At 34.7% G+C, this 24,062-nt stretch overlaps 2 protein-coding genes across 3 annotated transcripts; one reads left to right on the forward strand and one right to left on the reverse strand.

The window, feature by feature from the left end:
* Window positions 1-1,062: 1,062 nt before the first annotated feature.
* Window positions 1,063-16,045, forward strand: LOC107002493 (RAB6A-GEF complex partner protein 1-like). 2 transcript variants are annotated; one of them, XM_015200543.2, is made up of 23 exons: window positions 1,063-1,209; window positions 1,344-1,451; window positions 2,151-2,299; window positions 5,079-5,160; window positions 5,325-5,749; window positions 6,590-7,022; window positions 7,130-7,353; window positions 8,268-8,463; window positions 8,607-8,755; window positions 8,892-9,066; window positions 9,163-9,216; window positions 9,995-10,174; window positions 12,060-12,172; window positions 12,817-12,990; window positions 13,158-13,215; window positions 13,413-13,472; window positions 13,962-14,003; window positions 14,090-14,220; window positions 14,347-14,479; window positions 14,556-14,633; window positions 15,095-15,211; window positions 15,395-15,457; window positions 15,536-16,045. In XM_015200543.2, the coding sequence occupies exons 1-23, from the start codon at window positions 1,063-1,065 to the stop codon at window positions 15,620-15,622; spliced, it is 3,378 nt and encodes a 1,125-aa protein (XP_015056029.1). In that variant the 3' UTR covers window positions 15,623-16,045. The 2 variants fall into 2 exon arrangements, with proteins under 2 accessions (XP_015056029.1, XP_027772079.1); XM_027916278.1 differs by lacking the exons at window positions 13,962-14,003; window positions 14,090-14,220; window positions 14,347-14,479; ... (2 more) ...; window positions 15,395-15,457; window positions 15,536-16,045 and adding an exon at window positions 13,805-13,955.
* Window positions 16,046-16,417: 372 nt separating this feature from the next.
* LOC107002501 (ferric reduction oxidase 2-like) lies at window positions 16,418-24,034 on the reverse strand. Its single transcript, XM_015200555.2, has 8 exons — window positions 23,764-24,034; window positions 23,191-23,299; window positions 22,925-23,107; window positions 21,728-21,962; window positions 18,091-18,418; window positions 17,765-18,008; window positions 16,960-17,663; window positions 16,418-16,863 (listed from the first exon to the last, which is right to left on the reverse strand). The coding sequence occupies exons 1-8, from the start codon at window positions 24,032-24,034 to the stop codon at window positions 16,724-16,726; spliced, it is 2,214 nt and encodes a 737-aa protein (XP_015056041.1). The 3' UTR covers window positions 16,418-16,723.
* Between the last annotated feature and the right edge of the window lie 28 nt (window positions 24,035-24,062).

A 24,062-nucleotide genomic window follows, 5' to 3' on the forward strand; every position in this document is an offset into this window, starting at 1 on the left:
ATTGGAATATGGATGAGATTAAGTGATCCAATTCAATAGTAGTAATATTTTATTTGATCTTTATGTATCCGTTATGTACTATCCAAGTTAGTACACAATAAATTAATTATAGTACAAATTCACCTTAATGATCAACTATTTAACTATGAAAGATATGATTAGAAATGAGAATATCCTCAATAAGAGGAGAGCGACTTCTGTGGAGGATGAGATGCGAGAAACAAGATTAAGATGGTTTAAACATATGAAGACGAGATGTCTGGATACTTTGGAGTGCAAGTGTGAGAGATTGTCTATGAATTCTTTTCGTGAGATAGAGATGTACTGAGGAATTATTAGGCAAAGTAATTGGACAAAACATGACATAATTTCAATTTACCGAAAACATGACATATGACAAATTGTGAATCAGAGGACACAAATTAGCTTATAAGTTACAACATGTTGTCGCATTATTCGTTCATACTAATATTTTTAGTATCATACCTTAGCTTCTTGTCCTTCTAATTATGTTATTATGTATTGTTTCCTCTAGCAAACTATTATTTTATTTTGTTATAGTTATTCTCAAGTCTTTTTCGCTATTTCTTATTACCTTTTTTTCTAGACTCCTTTGAATCGTGAATTTATCAAAAATATATTTTTGTTCTCTAAAATACGAATAAGATCGACATGCGTGGAAATCTTTAGATTCTAATTTATGGGACTATATATGCTACACGACGAGCTTATATAAAATGGAAGGTTCAAATAGATGATTTAAAAAGAGTGAGGGGTCAAAATACAAATCAAAGGAAATGAATGTGTAGCAGGCAGCATCACAGTTGTTCTTCAAAACTCTCTGAGATCCAAACCCCAACTGAAAGGGAGGTCCCATCACATTGACACTCTCTTTCACCATTTTCTTCATCAAATTCACTCAGATTTGGATCTCCATTAAAACCCTAATGATGCTCTCTCGCACTCTTTGATCTGCATTTTCTCCTGATTTTTTTTTCGGATTGAGAAGCTTCGGAAACTAAAGTATCCACTGTTCAGGAGTTTTTGGCTTAAATTTCCAAGATGTATATGGCATATGGATGGCCACAGGTCATCCCTATGGAATCAGGGTTATGCCCTTCTTCACAGCAAATTGTGTACCTCAAAGTCATTAATCGCTTATTCCTTGTTGTTTCTCCTACTCATCTTGAACTATGGTCCTCCTCACAGGTCAGAGTTTGATCATTTTTTTATTTTTGGAGAATTTCGGATTGGTTGATGAGAATTCCTCACATTTTTATGTTGCTTTGAACTGGGTGTTGATCAATTTCTTACATTTCGATTGGGTTTTGAATTGGCTGCAGCATAGAGTGAGATTGGGCAAGTACAAGAGAAGCTCGGATTCGATTCAGAAGGAAGGCGAGAATTTGCGAGCTGTTTGGAGTCCTGATACCAAATTGATTGCAGTTATTGTAAGTTAACGTTGATTTGGATTATGATGTCTTTGTAATGTAGTGTGCCTGAATAGAGCAGAATGTAAAGAGAGTATCATAAACCAGCCTCAACTGGTTAGAATAGTTGATTGGTGGAGTCCTTTTATCAGTGTTATGTATAATTTAAGTTGGTAAAGTAGCCTGTTCCCCGTGATCTTTTAGTGGGTAAATGTGACAATTTTGGCATTTAAGTTAAAAATTGAGCTCAACAATGTCCATTTGCATCTCAACAGCGCCATGGTCTAAGTGATCCCAAGTACTTTTACATAGTGTATTGTCCAGGATTTATGGAAAATGTGAAACTTGATGATTTCACACCCATAAACAATAATATAAGATGTTCTACAATTTGAATTATTTTGTAAGAGTAACTTTACTTCTATGGACACTTGAGAAGTGAAGTGCTTGCTGAGCTTTCTTGGAAAATTGGGTTCAGATTTATACACTATCAATTTAATTGTCTATGGCAGTTGTGGGTTGAAAAGCCGAGGGTAAATATCATGCTAAATATACCGATAGTTTAAAATATTAACTTAAATCCTAAAATTATTTGCTGACATTTAAAGACTGTTACTGTTTGTTGCACCAGTTTCTGGTGTTGAGAAGTTAGAGTTGCTTTGATACGTGTGAAGCAATGAGTACCTTTTTATTCTGTGTCTAACTTTCTTTGTGTGGCAGACCTCTTCCTTCTACCTACACATTCTGAAGGTCCAATTTACAGAAAGGAAAATACAAATTGGAGGCAAACAACCAACTGGTTTGTTTCTAGCAAGCATAACTTTGCTCTTGAATGAACAGGTGCCTTTTGCTAACAGGAACTTGACAATGTAAGTTACCCTTTTTCTACTTTTTGATCATTTATAATTTAAATCTCAAGCAGTAACCTTCACCCTCGGATTTTTCCTACCTTGAAATAAAGCAAGTCTTCAGATATCCATGAGATGAGAATTGTTTCATTTATTTTATTTTGGACAAATGTATAAGATGAGAAATGTTTTCTGAAAGTACCTTATTTTCTTTAAAGCTACCAGATGTCCTACTGGTCATGAGTCACAGGTTTGTTGGTACTCTCTCCTCACCATCAACAAGTGATAGATTTCTATTATTACTTTGATTCATGAAACAACAAGTTTGTGGTAGTAAGTACTACTTCATCCTTAACCGGAGGTCTCGGTTTGAGTCCCCCTGGCCACAAAGTCGCCTTTGTTAGGGAGCCTTACCTCCCAATGTGGGGCTTTTTGGCGTGAATCCAGATTTAGTTGAGCTCCAAGAGGGTACCGGACACCGGGTGGGAACCCCCCCGCCCCCCCAAAAAAAAAACTTCTTCCCTTGCTTTTTGTTCACTGTGGACATGTATATGAGATGTGAGGATTGCAAAGTGCAAATGCAATGGGATGAAGATTTGTCTCCATCAAACTATAGAAAGGATGCTCTGCTAGTTTCTAAAGGGAGACTAACAGTTACTAGAAACCTCTTCAGAAGTCTTGGGTATGATTTTGTTATACTTCTTAATCCTATAAAATAACATATAAAATCCTTACCACAATTTATAAATCAAATAAATTGATATGTCAAATAAACAGAATGTATAAATGAGTAACTGTGGCTTGTGGGAATATTAGTACACGATAGAAAGATACAAGACATGAAATAATGAGTAGAAAGTGGAGGAAAACCTTTTCTCTCATTTTGTTAGTAGAATTTATGAGAGTTAGGCATAAAATGTGACAAACTTTGTCAAGGGCGGCAAGAAAGTTGCTCCTCTTCCTTAAATAATAGCATAGACAATCTTAGTGCAATTTTAATACAATACCTTATTCTCCAAGAAATAGCTTAGACGATGCTAATATTGAATTTATCTTCCCTATCAATGAAGTCGCAAATTTGGATGAGCTAGCTTGAATTCTATGTTGTGGCACTGATACATTGCCCACCACTTATCTTGAGCTTCCACTTGAGGAAAATGTAAATCAATAGAGGTGTGGAATGGAGTTGTTAAAAAATTTGAAAAGAAACTTGCTTCTTGGCAGAGACAACACCTCTCTTTGGGAGGAAGGTTGACACTGATCAGTAGTGTGTTGGACAGCATCCCTCCATAGTTGGGGTCCCTTATTCCAATCCCCAGCGAAGTAGTGAAGCAACTTGACAAAATCAGAATAATATTCCTATGGGAAGGGCGCAGCAAGGGCCATAGATTTCGCCTTGCTAAATGGTCAAAGTTCATCTTGCCAAAAAGATTTGAATGCCTAAGATTTTAGTAATCTCTGCACCCACAACAAATGTCTGTTTATGAAATGGTTAAGGAGGGTCAACCAAGAGGAGAATCCACTATGGAAAGAGGTTGTCAGGGTTAAGCATGACCCCGGAATCATTGGTGTACGTTGCTCTCCAGGAGTCCATATGGAGTTGAGCCATGGAAGAGCGTCAGGAAACTATGGAGTGAATTTATCCTTCGGGGTGACCCAGTGGTTTGAGCTTGGAACTTCCATGTTGGAGGTCTCAAGTTCGAAACCCTTGCCAGCGAAAGCAAGGAGTTTTGCCTTTTGGGTCGAGCTCGTCGCACCAGGCAAGCCTGGTGTGGGTTACCTCTCCTATGTGGTTTGCGAGCTATTGCATAGGAGCGGGGTTTTACCCTGTGCGCACCTAAAAGGGTAGCGGCTGTGGGTTTCCCTTGTCGTCAAAAAAAAAAACAACAAAACTATGGGGTGAATTTTTCACCAACTCATACTTCAAATTGGGCAATGACATTAACATAAATTCTGGAAAGATAACTGGTTGCAAGGCTCTTTACTAATATTAGATTTTCCCAACCTCTATTAGATAGTCCAAAATCAAGACTCCACTATCTCTCAGTATTGGCAAGACAATTGCTGGCTCATTCTATTCAGGAAGGGTTTCTAACTCTACTTGCCAAATTACAAGGCTTCTCTGTAATGGAAAATGTAGTCGACAGCATAAGGTGGAGAAACTCCAGAAATGGTCTCTATTATGCAAAGGCACCTTATACTCATCTATGCTCATGAAATGAAATCATTGACAGGTGGTGTTGAAAAGTTATATAAAAGACTTAACTGCCTTCAAAGATCTGAGCTCACTCTATTTTACAATCTGCATCTTCTTGGTGCTTTTAATAAAATCATCTTACATAAAAATAAAAATAAAAATAAAAATCTTGTAAAAAAGGAAAAGCCATTGAGTTTGAACTTTAAGACAGTTGAGTCTGATCCCGTTATTGATCTTGAATGACGATAAACTTGTTGGTGAATCCTGTGTTTCTCCAGTATTTTAGAACTGGACTTTCTTAAAGATTATTTTGGTTTTGTTGCTTAAGTTGTCAATTAAGTAGGACTATTTTGGCTCATAATTTAAATTGTCACGTATAGTTTATCTTCATCTGTTACCATATTGAGAACCTGAGTTCATATCTGTCTGTACTTTGTTACTTATGGGATTTTGTGTTGTTTCACTGGTAGTTTATTTCGTGGAGAAGGCAAAGATAGTTCCATTCATGTCTTTCATGCCGGATTAATTTCTTCATTATTTGACTCGTCGTCTATTGATCTCAGCTGAAACACATAGTTTATTCCCTGCATATGTGGCTTGCAGGAGCAATGTAGTTTGTGACAGCAAACATATTATAGTTGGGCTTTCTGATGGATCTCTGTATAATATATCCTGGAAGGGAGAGGTAATTCTTTTTAAACATGTTTTAATTGTGTCGCACATTAATGTGAAAATTTTAGATGACATTTCTATTTATTTCTACTTATTTAAATTAAAGTCTATAGTTGCTCACTACAGTTGGCAGAAAATGTAAGAAATGTTTGTTCATGATTTTTTGTTGTATTGCAGTTTTGTGGGGCCTTGGATGCCTTTGATCTTGATGTTCAGTGTCCTGATGGCAGTGGGGTTCCTAAACTAGCAAATGCTTTGGAAAATGGTCTTGCTTCTGGCGGGAGTTTATCTTTTTCTAAATGCAGTCATCATTTGTCGAAAAACTCTGCTGTTATCCATTTGGAGTTCTCCTTACCCTTAAGGTTGCTTGTTGTGCTATTTTCTGATGGACAATTGGTCTTATGTTCTGTGAGCAAAAAAGGTCTGAAGCAAATGGAGTCTATCAAAGCTGAAAAGAAACTGGGCTCTGGTGATGCTGTATGTGCTGCAGTTGCTTCAGATCAACAACTCCTTGCTGTTGGTACCAGAAGAGGTGTTGTTGAGCTGTATGACATTGCAGAATCTGCTTCGCTTCTGCGTTCTGTTTCTCTTTATGATTGGGGGTAAGCTTTTGCTGTTGACATCCGAGTTTGGTAAAAGACAGTCACAATTGGTTGCTGATGAGAGAACCCTTTAGTGCAAATTGCATTTTGATTATTTTGTACCTTGCTAAATTCATTTATTTATGTCTGAGTCTTGTTTTGATGTTTTTGTTAGCTTTTGATAATACATGATTAAGTCGGTAAATAGTTGTATGTGGCAACTAAATTTTATAATGATCTGTGATCCTCTGGGGACACCTGATAAAAAAATTAGAATGGGACAGAGAAGATCATGCCTGCGCAAGGTGACACACTCACAAAAGAAGGATGTGTGTTTTAAGGCACCTTTTTCTCATAGTATTGAGCAATATACATTTTAAGTTCAAACGATAAAAAAATATATAAGTTTATTCACTTTTCTTTTTCTGGTGCATAGAAAGTAAAATTGAAGAAGCATCTGTGTAAGATAATATCTGTGATCATACTGCCCAAATTTGCTACCAAAGGGGATTATTTCAGTTGTACCATAAATGGTCTAACCAATGATTAATTTGTGCCTATATGCCCTATTCAGAAATAGTTTCGTGTGTAAACCATGGGAAGCATATAACTATGAAATTTTGACACTTAGCAGAACTAGCGTTGAAGCAAAATCATCACTATGAACCAATAAAATGAGAATATCCTACCTAGTTGGTATTATTTGAGATGTTTTAGAGTAGTACTGGCTTTCTTTAGCTATGACTTCATCTTTTTAGAATGAAAGGAAGGTGATGGAAGATTCTGTATGAAGAAAATTGCAACACTAAACAAAAAATATCGGACTTCCTTGACTTTCAATAACCTGCAATTCTTCTGCAGATATTCAGTGGAGGACACTGGTGCTGTCAGTTTTGTTGCATGGACACCTGATAATTCAGCTTTTGCAGTTGGGTGGAAGTTAAGAGGGCTAACAGTTTGGTCTGTTTCTGGTTGCCGCTTGATGTCCACCATTCGTCAAATTGGCTTAAGTTCTGCATCTTCTCCAGTGGTCAAACGAAATCAGGAATGTAAATATGAACCTATGATGAACGGTACCTCATTGATGAACTGGGATGAATATGGATACAGGCTTTATGCTGTTGAGGAAGGATCTTCAGAGAGAATAATTGCATTCTCTTTTGGAAAGTGTTGTCTGAACAGAGGAGTCTCTGGGACTACTTATGTCCGACAAGTTATCTACGGTGAAGATCGGTTGCTTGTTGTGCAGACAGAAGATACTGATGAACTAAAACTCTTGCATCTTAGCCTACCAGTTAAGAGTTATTTATTACTGATGAGTATGGTTTATTCATATTTTATGTTGCTTCAGTTTTTCTTTGTTGAGACGGTATATTCTAATGTAGTTCAACTCTCCACTAGGTTTCCTACATCTCTCAGAATTGGCCAGTTCAACATGTGGCTGCTAGCAAGGATGGAATGTACTTAGCAGCTGCTGGCCTTCATGGACTGATCTTATATGACATAAGATTGAAAAAGTGGAGAGTTTTTGGAGATGTCACTCAGGAACAAAAGATCCAGTGCAGAGGCTTGTTATGGCTTGGGAAGATTGTTGTTGTCTGCAATTATGATGATTCCTCTGACGGGTGAGCTATCTATGTGCATTAGCGAATACCTAAACAGCATCAATTTATGCTGTATGAGTATAGATGAGCAATTTACATTTGTTATTACATTTTACACAAAGTATGATTGTACAAGAAATGTATGTTCCTATATTGGATTTTCTTACAGCTTACTGCTGTTTAGCGTTGACTTTGCTTCTGAAGGTCTGTTCTGATGTTTGACCTGGTTTATTAAGAAACTACTCTGTGTTTGGTTTGTGCTTAGATAGCATTGCATTTTAGGGGTGAGGTAATCATTATTAATCAGGGAGCATCTAGCAGTAAAGAAGAACATATCTTGGCATGAAATCTGGATGAGTGATGGATAGTTGAATTAATGGTGATCATATGTGGAAATCATCAGGAATGTTTTAAAAACTAAAGAACTTCATATGCATCTAGTTGAATAAGCTGCTACCTTTTTTGGTGACATGTTTGCTTGGCCACTAAAGGATGCAGCCTGGGTGGAGTGACATTCTACTCAGGAGCTCCAAGTTATATATCTTACCCTTGAATGTTGAATGATAAATAATGTTTTACTATATGACTCATGATCTGTTTGGTCACAAGAGGCAGCTACTATGTGAAATCGATGTCCTTGTGCTCAGAAGAGATTTCTTATGGTCAGACAGATGCAAATATTGTTAACACTTCCATGTCTCAAGTGTTTGCTGCAGGATCCTCTATTTGTCTCTGCTTCTTTTTGATTATATGGTCAGTATTTTTAAGGAGCGAGAAGGTCATTTTTCGGATTTAAGGACTAACGTAGTTTCCAGTTGTAGATTGAATTTTTTAGATTCTATTTAAAACAAATAAAAGGATCTTTTAGATTGTATCTAGAGGGTTCTTAGATATAGCTTTTAACAGCACTTGTTCAACTTTGATTGGTATTGCAGGTATGAATTGCTTTTCTATCCCAGATATCACCTTGATCAGAGTTCACTTCTATGTCGGAAACCTTTGCTTACCAAACCGATGGTCATGGATGTTTACCAAGATTATCTTCTTGTGACTTACCGACCTTTCGATGTCCATATTTACCATGTGAAGTTATCTGGTGAACTAACGCCTTCGAGTTCTCCCGATTTGCAGGTGAAACTTCCTTTGAGTAATTGCTCTATAAAAATGAGTCAAAGTTTCTTTTGCATTTTACAGCTCAAGATATATATCGCAATTTCTTTTGAATAAGAGTATTGTGTCTGTCATACGTTTTTAAGTGATAACATGACAAACAGCTTTCTACAGTACGAGAGCTATCAATCATGACTGCAAAGAGCCATCCTGCATCAATGCGTTTTATTCCTGATCAGCTCCCAAGAGAAGGCATTGCAGGAAATGGTGGTCTGTCAACTTCTTTGGATCTGTCAGTCCGAGAGCCTACCCGGTATGTACTTATTGCTGAATGTTTACATCTCTGAGTTGGACCCTGCATTGCTGCATGCTAGTATCGATGTGTACTGATAAGTGATATGTGCTTTAGGACTTTGTTGTCATTTTCTAGTTCTTGCATGTACTTTCAGATGCTTAATACTAAGGACAAATGGAGAGCTTTCACTTCTTGATTTGGATGAGGGGAGAGAAAGAGAACTTACGGACTCCGTAGAGTTGTTTTGGGTTACCTGTGGTCAGTCAGAGGAGAAAGCAAGCTTGATTGAGGAAGTTTCATGGTTAGACTATGGCCACCGTGGAATGCAGGTAACAGTTTTCTTTTACACTTAGAGTTATTTTGTAAAATTCTGTACTTACCTTACAAGTCTGATTTATATACTGGTTAAAAGCTCCTTATTACAGGTTTGGTATCCATCTCCTGGTGCTGATGTTTTTAAGCAAGAGGATTTTTTGCAGGTATTCAAGATGTTATTGCTATAGTCCACATAGTGTTTTGTCTTTGATTTTACACTATCTATAGTTGTCCATATTTTAGTTATTAGTAGCTCTTTAGTGATTCAAGAAATATAGCCTTTGGGCTGTTTTGATACGCACTGGTCTATGTGAAAAGTTTGCTTCCCTTTTCTTTCTTTTCTCTTGAGGGGAGGAGTTGGGAAAGAAGATTAAAGAGAAACTGTCAGTATCAACAAGATCAGGGGAAGTAAAAAGAAGCCGAGATATTTTCTGGTATAGGTTGTATTGGGAAATTGGAAGTGCTTAAGCATTTCTCAAGGTCAAACACTTTGGGGCTAATTTTAAGTTAAAAACAGTGGAGTCCTGAGTGAAATATAACTGAAGGGTGGAACCTGGATTGAAGTTTAATTGTTTAAATAATGGATCATTTCATGATGTCATTTGAAAGAGAATTGAAATACCTGCATGGATGTACTTCTTGCCTAAAGAGTTAAGATTCATCTTTTGACAGATTTAAGCATCAGAGTATTATTATTGATCATCTTTAGTTTATGACCAAACTAAGGTCCATGGATAGTAAGCATTACTGCACCACCAGTTATGACCTTAGCTTGTCATTTATTGCCCCGGATCATTAACTACCATCACGCATAAATTCTCTTAAAAAAGAGAGCCTATTATCATGCACAGACCTAAAATCTCATGACCTGTCTTTCCCTTTATGTCTAAAATCGCATCTACTGTTCTTTCATTTATTTGAATCTACGGTGTGAACTTGTAGTTGGATCCGGAGCTGGATTTTGATCGTGAGGTTTATCCTCTTGGTTTGCTTCCAAATGCTGGAGTTGTAGTTGGCGTCTCCCAGAGAATGTCATTTTCCGCATGTACAGAGTTTCCATGTTTCGAGCCATCACCTCAAGCTCAGACTATTTTGCATTGCCTACTTCGACATCTTCTACAGGTACCTAGCAGTTGTTACATTCATACGTTAAAGTGAAACCACTGATGGAATATTTTTTTATTGATAAAAAGGTGGAAGTTTGCAAACATGTTATCTTTCTTTAGTGACGATTGTTTTTTAATTCTAAATTAAGAAAAAATAAATATCTTTCTCCAAGGAAGTTGATGTTGACATTTCTGTCAAATCTTTGCTTTTGATTTTCTATATGGAGAAGTGCCAAGTGCTACATTTTCTTTTAGATAGAGTTATAGTATACAACAATGCAATTTCATTACTCATTATGTGCTTTGAGAGAGAGAGAGAAAGAGGAGTAATGGTGTGTAACCATGAAATTGCATTACCCCAGGTGTGAGCCGTGGGAATGGAGCTCATTTTTCACTTTACAGTATGCTAGAAATTTTAAATTTGTAAGATCGTAATTACATAATTTCTATTAAATGATAGTACAGTATAATGGGATTCAGCATTCATTATAATTTGTCCCAAATCAAATCATGAAGTTCTTCCAACCCTAGTTGAATGTTTTCTTTTGTTTATCAGAGCTATTTGAGGTATTTTCTGTGCATTAGAATGATGATTAATTTATATTTAAAAATATTATTAGATATTTAGAAAATGAGAAGTACCACAAGATGAAACGTTTTGCACTTGAGGAACAGTTTTCTGTTTTATTGAGTTATAAATGTGATTTTTGATTTAGAAGGGATTTTCAAGATTGGAAAGGGGGTGGATTTCAAAGATTACTAGCCTTCATATCCAAGTCAATCCGGTGGATAGCCTCGATTGTTGGTGGTGGGCCTAGGAAATGGATTGTTCTCTTTGAAGTCCTTATGCGAAACTTTAGTTTAAGGTGGAGTCTGATTTCCCATGTACTGCAATATGGGTTTCAATTGTGCTGAGAAATGTGTGTTTTTTCACATGGCTAGCTACTAGAGGGGTGATTTTGAAAGCGGAAGGTTATCTCCGTCAATTGATGTTGCATGTGTAAGGAGGCGGGCAAGGACGTGGGTCATCTTCTTATACATTGTGGGTTAACCAATGAGATTATGGTGGGATATGTTTAGGTGGTTTGGCACCCCTTCGGCAATGCCAAATACTGTGAAAGAGTTGATGTTCTGTTGGTAGAGTAGGAGGAGGAGAAGACGAAGGGCTTGGAATGTGGTTCCGCTTGCTTTCATGTGGGTTGTTTGGATAGAGAAATAAGAGAGCTTTTGTAGGAGTGGAATCGAGTTTCTCTCAGTTGAGGAGTAGTCTCCGAACGCTCATTTTCCTTTGGTCTAAACAGAAAGTTCCAGTTAGACTGGGTGGAGTTTGTAGAGAATCAATCATGTTTTATAAATTTACTTTTTGGTATATACCCAATGTGTCATTGTATATGGTCAGTTTGGCAATGTTTATTAATGAAAATTTTAATACTTATACTTGATCAATTTTTTTTTTTGAAAAATGTGATTTTTGATAAGAGAAGTGAGAAGTCACAAGTACACAACTTTTCATGATAAGGTAGCAATCTTCTTATTTATCTGACAAAATGTAAAGTAAATTTTTTTGTTTGTAGGAAGATTTTTATACAGCTCAATTTGTGGACGCTTATGCATTTAATGGTTTATATTTAATCCTGATCCATGCATCTGTTAGTTGGTATTCATGTTCCTATTTCTATTATCGATATTTTGGTAGACAATTTTTTTGTATAATCCATATTTTTCCCCTTTTTCTTTTTGTCTCTGTGTGTGTTTTAGGAGTCTTTGTTTTCATCTGAATAAGCATTCATTTCCATGAGGCTGCTTTAATCTTTATAGTTTGTTAACCGCGAGGATTCACATGAAACAGAATTAACAAACAACTTCATTTTTTGTGATGATCTCTCTTACTGTTTTGGCAGAGGGATAAAAAGGAAGAAGCTCTAAGATTGGCACAATTATCAGCTGAGAAGCCACATTTTTCGCATTGTTTAGAGTGGCTCCTTTTTACTGTGTTTGAAGCCGACATTTCTGGGTAATTTTTACCAATTATATAATTTGTAAGATTATCACTTGCTATCCAAAGTACTCCTGCTGACCTCTTATCATGGATATTTTCCAGAATTTAGAGTTCTGATATTCAGGAAGCTTCCGTGGGAACATTGTTGAATCACAAATAATGTCTTGCTCTAGTAGTCCGTCTCCCTCCAACCCATTCATAATGAACACTTATGGAGTACCAAGGATCCAACGGTCCTATTTAAAGATCATTTTTTTACATGAATACCTCTAGTTATTTAAATTACAATTCACATACTCAAAAAGCTATACAAAAAGTAGTAAGAATCACACTTCTAAAATTCAATGGTTTTAGATGTATAGAATTGTTTCAAGAAAAGCATAGTAGCTAAAGAAAACCCAGTTGACCCTGACAATAGCAGTACTAATTTTGAGAAAGAAACAGTTATATAAAATGAGGTAGAGTTTTTTTTTTTATTTTGAATGTTGCTTCTTGGGGCATCTTCTGTTGGAACTTGGAAGTTTCTTCTTGAGGTAGTCACTAGTTTTATATGACTTTGATCTGACAGTCTTCTCTTAGCTCTTTTTTCTCCCTCTGCCAGCCCCTAGAACAAACTTGTATTTTCCATCATGAAGTAATATATGCGTCTTCTTTTACAGGAGCAAGAATCATAGTGTTATTCCCAATCATTCAACAAGTTCCTCACTTCTGGATAAGACATGTGATTTGATTAGAAATTTTCCGGAGTACTTTGACGTGGTTGTTAGTGTTGCAAGAAAGACTGATGGACGGCATTGGGCAGATTTATTTGCTGCTGCTGGGAGATCGACTGAGTATGTCAAATAATTTTTTCTTTAACTTGTACGACACTACTGAATGAGTTTTAATAAAACAGCAGCTTTGATGTATATTAGAAGCCTGTTAGATAGACCATAGATTTTAGAAACTTAATTCTGCTTGTGTTGAACTCCATTAATAGCTAATTTGTTTTTATATTTAGGTTATTTGAGGAATGTTTCCAAAGGAGATGGTATCGAACTGCCGCTTGCTATATACTAGTAAGAGTTACAGCCTTACAGTTTCAAATTTCTGTCTGCAATCTCCATCTTGTCTTCAGCTACAAATTGTGTATCTCTCTCTTCTAAATTTCCCCTTCTTTAGGAGGGGTCTGGGGCTACTTTAATTTGTGTTGAGAAATATCTCCGAAGAAGTCTTACCTTTGGATGTCTTTTGCTTAACATACCTCTTGCTGCAGGTAATTGCGAAGCTTGAAGGTCCAGCTGTAAGTCAATATTGTGCATTGCGTTTGTTGCAGGTAATCACGTGCAGATGTAATGAATTTTGGCCTTTTATCCATGTAATGTATTGAATTATTTCCCTGGATAAGTATATGTGTCTTTGTTATCCTGCTGAAGAAATTAAATAGGTAGAAAATGTTGCAGATATAGTGACATATGTACAAGGATAAAGTTTAATGAACAATCCAAGATTAAGTAATTTTTGTCGCTGAATGGTTTCGTTTAGATGTGTCAAAACACACTGTTTAGGATGTCGATAATGGATGTTCTTTTCGACAGTTTCCATGACTTTTGTCGTCTGTAAAACATCAAATTGACTGGGTAAAGGATAAATGATATTTGGTCCCAGGCATTTCAAATTTTATGAAGATCTCAATGAGCTTTAGTTCAATTTATTTCCAAATGGAAAATCAAATGAACACATGCTTGATAAAGTCAAAATTTCAGTAACATCAAGAAGTTTGGACTTATTCCTTGACCTCACATGGTGTTCTCCACTTGCCCAGGCAACATTGGATGAGTCTTTATACGAACTGGCAGGGGAACTGGTATGAACTTTGATGTCGATCGTGTTTTAAACAAGATAATTGTCTTCTTTGTGTGAACTATTCACATTGTTTTGCTTGGTTTTCAGGTGAGGTTTCTTCTCAGATCTGGACGGGAATATGAACCCACAACCACTGATTCTGAGAAGCTTTCTCCTAGATTCTTTGGATATTTTTTGTTTCCTTCTAGTTACCGGAGGCAAACTTTGGAGTCCAAAGGGTAGATATAGCTACATTAATTAGTGCCAGTTCTTTGTTTTATTTTAGAAAAAATTGGCACCTAAGATTCTGGTGCTGATGATGGAAGAAGACTTGCACTTACTTCATTTCTTTTTCTTGTAAGCAGTTCATTTAAGGAGCAAAGTGCACATGTTGCTTCTGTTAAGAATATTTTAGAAAGTCATGCAAGCTATTTGATGTCTGGAAAAGAACTGTCAAAGCTCGTTGCATTTGTGAAGGGCACGCAGTTTGATCTTGTGGTATGGTTGACAAAAAAATCAGGTTGTATCTTATTATGTTATTAAAAACAGATCATGTGATATAAATGTCTTGCAGGAATATTTGCAGCGAGAAAGATATGGAAGTGCTCGTTTGGACAACTTTGCTTCAGGCTTTGAACTTATTGGGCAAAAGGTACTAACAACTATTGCTTGTGAACGATATTTTGAATGCCACAAATGTATCATCATATTAGATGTTTCATATCAGATGGATGATAGGGTGAATTATGTCCACAAACTATTTTAAGCTCTTGCATCACAAGGGGCATTTGTCTCCAGAGAATATGAGAAGTTTCTACTTCATGATCAAGTTATGAGTTTATTGATTTTTGTGTTAAGAAAAGTACTCCTAAATTAATTTCAATCTCTTGGTTTCATGCTTTGTTAGTGTTCCTTATTTATGTCCATAGATGTTCCAGTTCATATAACAACTTTCGACTTATGCTAATGAGTTCCCAAATGGTGCCCGAATTTTTTTTTAAGATGTAATTCTGTTAATATGTTTGCTGATATGCATTCTTAAAGTATGTTCAGCTATAACTGTTGTTGAACTTAAGACTCATACTGATAATCTTGTTTCGTTTGAATCATCAGCTTCAGATGGAAACATTGCAAAGTCGTTTAGATGCAGAGTTCCTTTTGTCTCATATGTGCTCTGTGAAGTTCAAAGAGTGGATTGTAGTATTGGCCACACTTTTGAGGCGGTCTGAGGTTTGACTAACTTCCTTTAACTGGATATAGATACTACAGATATGTTGCCTTAACTACATGAAAAATGAGTTGCCATCAGTTTTACTTTGTTCCCATTCGGAAGAGCCTTCAATTCTGCTTATTTTGAGAATTGCTTTTGTTAGTTGCAACTCACACGAGGTTCCTTTTGTTATTTTTGCTTAGGTCTTGTTTGATTTATTTCAGCATGATTTACGCTTGTGGAAAGCATATAGCATTACTTTAAAGGTAAATTTGATACATTATTTCTTTGGTTACATTGACTTTATTTGTGCATCTCACTGTGGTTTTCCTGTTCATCTTCAGACCCATCCATCTTTTGTCGAATACCATGACTTGCTTGAAAGTTTGGATGAAAAACTTTCATCCACTTCAAATTTAGAAGAAAAATGAGCTCTCTGGATGTAAAGAGCGCCGTTGGTCAGCTTTGCTAGAAATGGTTAAAAGAGCTTCCAGTGAGATCTTCTACTTCAAGCTTTAACCGCACCAACTTGAAATCAGCATAAATGTCTACTGCTCTATTGGGAAGGGGGTTGAGCGGCTCTGCAGATGAGATTTTTGGTTCCTGTTCTACTTTACACAACTGTGTCCTGCAGAAATTTATTTTGTAGATAGGCATATCATTGCTATTAGTTCTCTTTGGTTTCCATGGTCCTGTTTCTTTTTCATGATTTATAGTTTGTATCAACTTCTAGCTTTTTCATCAAGGGTGTGGGTGATCATAATGAAAAGGGACACCTCTTGTATGAAATATTTGATCTTCCGATGAATAGAGCCTAGAGAAGATTTTGTGCATTACTGCATCCCTTTTTCAAAGTTCCTTTCCTTCTTTTTTATTTTATTTACAGTTTGGACCAGATTTCATCTTTTTCATTGAGGGTGTTGGCGATCGTAATGAAAAGGGGGACTCTTGGATGAAAGATTTTGATCATCTGAAAGTGAGTCAAGAAGATCTTGTGCATTTCATCATGTGGACAAATAAAGCTGAATATTTATGCTTCAGAATTCTTCACCCCGTATTACTTCCTCTGATTGTTAGATCTATGGTTCTGGGAAACTGCATAGGGTACTTTAAGAAGATATGTCACCCTTTGCCTGTTCAAAATTGTATGTTGGTGTTATGGGTTGCGAATCGCGATGAAAGGAAGATAGAAGCATAGCACAAAATCATATTGTAGGAGTGGGAACTGGAATTTGAATTTGTTGTTGGAAGATAAAAACTAGGGAACTAGGAAGTTTCAGACCTTGTTTAGTCTAATTTCTCAGACAAATACAGGTTCTATTCAAATCCCATGAACCTTATTTCCTCTTCCAAAGGCTACTTACAATACCTTACATATTATATTCAACAAAAAGTAATGTTATCTTGGGCAACCATACCCAGAATACCTATTTTAAACACACATATTGATCCAACCAGAACACTGGAGCATATTACAGGGCATAATATCTGCATAGGTACTGCTATTGAGACTTGTAAGGTAGCTCTTGAAATCACCAGGTGAAGCTGATGGACTCAAAGTGCAGATTTTCAACCAACTCAGATGAGCAAATGGCTGCTACGTCATGTCTCAAGGTCTTCGGTCCAGAGGCAAGTACTCCAACACTTGATCCTTTAACTTCTAGCAATATTCCTGCAAGAGAATTTCATTTAGTTACTAAGCATAGAGAGTTTGGAAACAAAGTACTACGTAGTAGTTCTGATTATGCAAAGATGTTGTAGTAATTACGCTTGAGATCAGGTCTGTGGCCATAATGTGTCTTGATAGATTTGTCGAGCGACTGTTGAGGAAGACTTTCTAGCTCTTGATCAGCATAAGCTATTAATGAGTTCAAAGATTTTGCTGAATCTGCCATGTCCTGAATCTGCTTAGTTTCCCTAGCACTTTTCTTCTTGTTCCATAGGAAGGCTGCACTTGCTGCAATTACTATAGCAGCTGCTATAAACAACATGTTAAATAAAGCCCTTGTGTGGTATGGGAATACCTGGTTAGTACCATGGTCCATAGGGTAAACATAGTATTGGTAAAGAAGTCCCACAAATAGAAGGTACAGAGCAAACGAAGACGATATTATAGCTGCAAGCCAGAGCCAGTTGTTCTGGCCTAAAATGGGGGTTATGGGTGCATCAGAGTGGTCAGGTTTGAACAAAATGGTCCGTAGGGGTTCGGTTTTTTCTTGTGCTGGTTCAGTCTCTCTGGTTATATAAGCCTCAACTTGTAGGTCAAGATTAGAAGAACATCCTGAAGGAGTGCCTGCTATAGGATAAAGAAGGTCTAACATAGAGAGTTGTGAAGTATTCCTGAACACACTAACTAATAAGATCTTCGGAGTTTTGCATTTCAGTGTTGAGCTCATATAAATCAGCTCTCTGACGATGGAAATGAATGGAGTTATTCCACTCCCTCCACTGATCAACACCAATGTATCATGCCTGTCATCAAAATTGACCACACCATCACCAAAATAATCATAGTGAAACTACATCGACTCGAGTAAAAAATCTTCACACTGATACTGTAAAACATATCTGACCTTAGGAAATGAGTGGAAGCAGGTCCATAGGGTCCTTCAACAGAAACGTCAAGACGATCGACTGGCTTAGGCAATGACATGACACTGTAAAGCTTCTTAGTCCAGCTTCCTTCACATTTGATGACAACACTAATTGTATCTGATTCTAAGTTACTGTTTGAAGTTACAGTGAATGGATGCCACTGCAATTTGGATATGCTTGGCACGTTTAGGAACATAACGCTCGTAGGAGAGTACTCCAAACCTACAAATTAGAACAAGTAATCGTCCGTCCATAAAAACTGATATCAGTAACCTGGAAAATGAGAGATGGAAATGTAGCTAACCTGATATTTTGGAGAAGTTGAGTTCAACAGTTTCACAAGTCAAAACTCGGGCTGAAATCAAACGAACTTTTTGCTTGGATTGCAAGAATCTCAAGTATCGATCGATCAAGAAGAGGAAGAAACCTGGGAGCATAATGCAGGCATAGAACATTCCAGTGTGGAGTAGGTAGAAAACCATGAATAGAATGTAGAGATAGTGAGTGTAGAAGAAGACTTCAAACATTCTTCTTCTAATTGCTGGAAATGTTGTTGCCCACAATATTAATCCAACTAGTAAACCAAGTTCTCCAGGTACATTTGATATGTAATGTGGATCCCATGTCAACATCTGCAACAAACCAATACTAGCTAGTAAATAAAGATATGATAACCTAAATATTCGTCAGCTGATCAAATGTGCGTAACTCATGTATAGTATGTGTATAATCTAGGTATATCGGCTAGAAAAAGAGTCAACAGTGACTCCAGCTGGCTATTTATGTAACGACAATTGTTGCTTAGACTAAACATAGCCCCGTATATGTATATATGCATAATCCATGTACAATATAGGAATAATGCACAAGTAACCCCTCAACCTATGCCCGAAATCTCAGAGACACACTTATACTATACTAAGGTCCGATTACCCCCTGAACTTATATTATTAATAATTTTCTACCCCTTTTCGGCCTACGTGTCACTATCTTGTGGGCCCAACACTGATTGACTTTTTCATTCAAACTAGTGCCTTGTAGGCTAAAAAGGGGTACAAAATTTCTTATAAAATAAGTTCAGAAGGGTAATAGGAACTTAGTATAGTATAAGTGTGTCAGTGGAATTTCTGGCATAAATTGAGGGGTACTTGTGCATTTTCCCTACAATATATGTAGAAACATATATATAATCATAGTATAGTCTATGTATATCGTTAGACTAAAAGAGCTACAAGTGGAGAAAACATGATCAATTTTGTTATAAAATTACACTATATATTCATAAATGATACATATTAAGTTTTGAATAAGCCTAATGAAATTCTTGATTTCGTCATTATTATTATTTTGATTTATACTCATGCATGATATAATATGATTAAGTCATTTAGGTGTCATGGTGTCGTGGGTATAATCTTCTAGAATTTGAATAGATACCAAAATAAATGTCACACTTTAACCTTTGAAAATGATTTCATTTTGGGGAAATATTCTATAAAGTTAGAAAACACCAAACAGAAAGTAGTATGAGGCTTTATAAATTCAAACAAATAATTGATTTATGTGGTCCAAAAATTCCACTCACTTCTTGTGTTGTGTCACACTCATGCCTAATGGCTAATGCACTTTTTTTTTTTTTATATATAAATAAGTTTCCAATTCTAATGGATCTTTAATTTAGTTTAAGACAAAGAGGTTTCCCACAGTTAACTGTCTCACCAAACTTTTATTCCTTTTATATTATCTTAATAATGTTAGTTAATCAACCATCAACTATTTATTCTCTTTCATTGAAAGTTATAAAATCTATATATATTTTTTTTTACGATTCCTTGATTTTAATTTTCCATATGATATGTTTTGAGACTATTAGATCAAAAAGTATTGTGGAATATTTGACATATTTTTAACTAAGATCATCAGATTTAAAAGTCGTCTTCTTAAGCTCAATATCAAGTTAAAATAAGATAAATAAATTAAAACGGAAGAAGTATTAATATATTGGAATATTTGCTACCTATTTGCATTACGTTATCTTATTATATATATACACATATAAAGTAAAATAATACTTGTCAATTTTGTTATATGTTTCTTCCTCTCTTTTTTTTTTTTTTTCCAATTTGGCAACAGGAAGGGAGGGACTTTGAAAAGTGAATTTACTCTATTGTGTGAATGACTTTCATCGATTTATAGTATAAATTTGTTTATCGAGGGAAAAAAAAGCTTATTATGGAAATTAAAAAGGAAATTTAATCATTTATTTTGTCTTGTTTTGAAAAAAGAGCTCGAGTAGAAGTTGATTTGCTTTTTGATATGAAAAGAGTAAAAGGGTTTGTGGATAGAAAATGTAATGATGAAATCTTCTGTATTTATCACATTATTATACTTTCGATTGCTCCTCTCATAATGTGAAAACTTACTTATATAAAGTGACCTAATTAGTAAATCATTTTTGGAGGGGCAGGAGGATACAATTAATATGATATTATGGAACTTATTTGTTCTATTTATATTAAGGAAAATAGTTTTCATATTGGTTAAAAAAGACTTACTTTAAATTTATAAATATTTTTCGAAAAATATTTTCATGTACCAAACACACCCTACCCTTCCTTTTAAATTGTGTGTTAGGTATGAAAAAAACAGGCCACTTATTACTAATCATGCATAATATAATTTTTTCTTTACAACTTTAGACTATGAATTGGATATATTTTTTTTATTTTTTTTGGTAATTTCTTTAAAGTAAAACTATGACAATAATTGAAAGTAAAATTCAAAAAGGATACCAACTAACCTACTAATGTTAAGAGTTAGTTGTTCGATCTACATCGATCAAGAATAATAAAATTAAGAAATATTATATTTCTACTAATATTTCACATATTTACACCACTTCTAAATTTTTCAAAAAACCTATTCCTCAAGGCTCATATTGATTTTTCTTTCACTCTTAGTGAAATTTAACGTGTAATAATAGATCAATTATTATTTTATCAAATTAACGTATCATTGAGATTTATTTGTAATTGTCTTATAATTTATAATTAGTAACCAAATTACAATAATTTTCCTCTATTATCAATGCTTAAAACTTAATCTCTTTACATATGATGTATTTTTGTGTTGGTTGAAACTAATCATTCTCCACAAGTTGTTTGTTATGGTTGTTATTATTGCTCACTTCTCAAAATTATAAAAGTTAAAGTCCAATTAGGCCACCAAAAAATCAACTTTTGTAGTGTTTTTTAAACATATGGTGGGGTTTAATTTGAAACACAAGTGAACTTAATATGTGGGCACTATCAAATGTCATTATTATGTGGCAAAACAAAGAAAACTTAATGTGTAATTATCATTTTAACGTTCTCTTGAATCTTGATTAATTAAGTAGTTTCTTCTACATCAAAACTCTTTTTTTCTCTTAATTTATGTACTAATTGATGCGGCTACGCAATAATTATTTACACATCAAAATCCTGAAAACCACCAAAGCTAATTAGGTTAGCACTAAGCATTATTAGAAAATCGCTAATTTCCAATGAATCATCATTGGAAATCTCATTTCATGTGTGTTAAGGGTAGAACCCCCGCTCTTATGCAATAACTCGCAAGCCACATAGGAGAGGGAACCCGCAGTAGGCAAGCTTGGTGCGACGAGCTCGACCCAGAAGGCAAAATCCATTGCTTTTGCTGGCAATGGGTTTCGAACTTGAACCCTCCAACATGAAAGTCTCAAACTCAAACTACTGGGCCGCCATCTCAAAGGGTATATCAATATTTTTCTTTTTTACCATTTTATAAATGAATTCAGATCAGGAAAAACCCTTTTTCGCTCCGCTTAGCCTTATTACCCCCATTTTAACACATATTTGATATTGCAATTATTGAAATAATAAACTTATACTATACTATATATTTAATAAACACATAATTACCTCATGTAATCTCCCAGAGACGGCCCAAAATAGAATAAAAAGAAGACCATGAATAGTGAAAAGTGTCATAGCCATATGTCCCAACCATATATGATATTTGATGCTGCCTTCTGAAGTTAATCCCAAAAGAGGCAAAATTGAAGAGCCTCTACTTACTGGATAAAATAGAAATGTTAAACATATATTTCCTGTTAACCCTATTACTAAAGCCAACCTATCAATTCTTGCTTGCCACCTACAAAATTTGACAAAAAAGAGTCTAGTCGATCAGGTTCAACGATCAGAAGAAAAAAAAACAAAATTAGGTCTAAAAAGAAGTAAGATTGTGAATATCATGACCAATTATCACAATCCCTCAAAACTAATATTGCAAAATAAAATAAGACTAAAATAAGTGATTAGTATAATAAGTGATATAAAAAAACTAAAAATTAAATTTTATACATGTTACACTTTAGTCAAGACTACTTAAATATTCATGAATATAATTCATTCACTCTTTTCGGTCTCAAATATTAGTCGTTTAATAAATTAAATTTGTTTTAAAATTTTGACTATTTAAGTATTCATGAATATAATAACAATGTTCCTTCAATTATTATCACATTTTTCAATTTCAAATATTAGTCGTTTAACAAATTGAACTTGTTTCAAAATATTTGACTACGTAAGTATTCTTCGTGAATATAATAGTGAACCATCATAATATTCATTCAATTATTGTCACTCTCTTCCGTCTCAAATGTAAGTCGTTTGAAAAATTAAAACTTATTCCAAAATAATATTTGACTTTATAGACAAGCAAGAATAATTTAATTTACACGTTTTTTTTCTAAATTAAATTCATCCATAATTCTCTAATTAGTGAAGTATTAATTGATGAAGTGGGACACTATTAAATACTATAGTACTTAACTTATATAAGTCAAAAAACTAAAATTTATAAGTGGTTGATATATCAGGATATCCTACTTTAGTTTTTGACTTATTTTACTTAAAAAAATTAGTCCAAAAATGAGCTTAAAAGCGCTTTTTAACCTTTTCAAACACCTTGAATTATATTTTTTTTTCAAAAAATGAAAAGCTTAAAAATCAAAAACACCTAAAAATAAACTAATCCTAATAGGCACTAAGGATTTAGTATTGTGTGTAAAAATTTTAAAAGACAGATAATATAATCGAAACGGAGAAACTTACACTTCAACTCCTTTAGTTGCTGCATAAGTAGTAATGGTACTATAGTGAAAATAGACAAATGCTGAGAAATACCAAACACATAGAATAATAAACATGGCTAGAAAAATTAGTTCTATCCATGTCACTATTCCTAATGGTTTGATGATTTTTGGCTTCTTCAATATCTTCAACCAATCCTTATTGCTGAAATTAAACAACAATAAAAACAATTAAATATATCATAATCACAAACCAAAAAAGAAATAAAAAAAAATATATTATTATACCAATATGATGAAGTGACAATATCACTTTTTTTCTTCTCTAGATGAACATAAAGACAGCCCAAAACAGCTATGAATAAGATTGGGAATGTGAAGTTCATCATAATGGGACCTGTAAAAAAAACACCAAAAATCAAAATTATAATTTCTTTTATTTACCCTCATCTCAACATGAAAAAAAAAATAGAAACATGCAAAAGAAAATAAAGGAAGTCCAATTTTCTTGCTAGGTTTATTTTTCGTATCGTTCTAATTTTATCAGAAAATTTCCAAAAGGCAAGGGTGAATGTAGTTATTAAGTACTGACGAGCTCATTCAAACTCAGTATGTAATTTTGATTTAAACCTTATATAAGGATATATTAAAAGATTCACTGACGAACCTTATACACATACACTATTAAAAACACGCAAATTTCCAAAGAATTTTTCTCCAAGGGATCTCCTAGAAAATTTCCATCAGAAATTCGCGTGTTTTTAGTACTAGTATACTTCCAAACTCAAATTTATAATATTCAAATCCTGAATCCACACCTCGAGGATGGAAAAATGGAATACATAATTAAAATTAAAATACCTTGAATATCAAAGAATGTGGAATTGGTGGCAGCAACAAGAACAGGAACCCATTTTTGATAATATGTAAAAGTTGGCATAATAATCCACATCATTAAATTCCCAAGAAATATTGTAAGTGCTAAAGCTAATATTGCTCCTTGTATCATTCTAATTTTTCCATCAGAAAATGATGATGATCTCCTATTCATCACCTCCATTTTTCTTGTAACAAAATTAGCTTTTGTTGAATATATATTAGAAATATATAGTAGTGAACTTGTTATATACATCAAATAAGTGTTCACAATTTGTATGCTA

Source organism: Solanum pennellii, chromosome 1, assembly GCF_001406875.1.
Source record: "Solanum pennellii chromosome 1, SPENNV200".
Taxonomy (NCBI): domain Eukaryota; kingdom Viridiplantae; phylum Streptophyta; class Magnoliopsida; order Solanales; family Solanaceae; genus Solanum; species Solanum pennellii.

Bases quoted from the DNA above. Each gene is read 5' to 3' on its own strand.
- LOC107002493 (XM_015200543.2), top strand. From the start codon at position 1,063: ATGTATATGGCATATGGATGGCCACAGGTCATCCCTATGGAATCAGGG. The intron at 5,750-6,589 runs GTAAGCTTTTGC...ATTCTTCTGCAG, and splicing joins GTTTCTCTTTATGATTGGGG to ATATTCAGTGGAGGACACTG. The intron at 15,212-15,394 runs GTTTGACTAACT...ATTTTTGCTTAG, and splicing joins CACTTTTGAGGCGGTCTGAG to GTCTTGTTTGATTTATTTCA.
- LOC107002501 (XM_015200555.2), bottom strand. From the start codon at position 24,034: ATGTATATAACAAGTTCACTACTATATATTTCTAATATATATTCAACA. The intron at 23,300-23,763 runs GTATTTTAATTT...TTTTTTTTACAG, and splicing joins CACATTCTTTGATATTCAAG to GTCCCATTATGATGAACTTC. The intron at 23,108-23,190 runs GTATAATAATAT...GTTTAATTTCAG, and splicing joins ATTGTCACTTCATCATATTG to CAATAAGGATTGGTTGAAGA.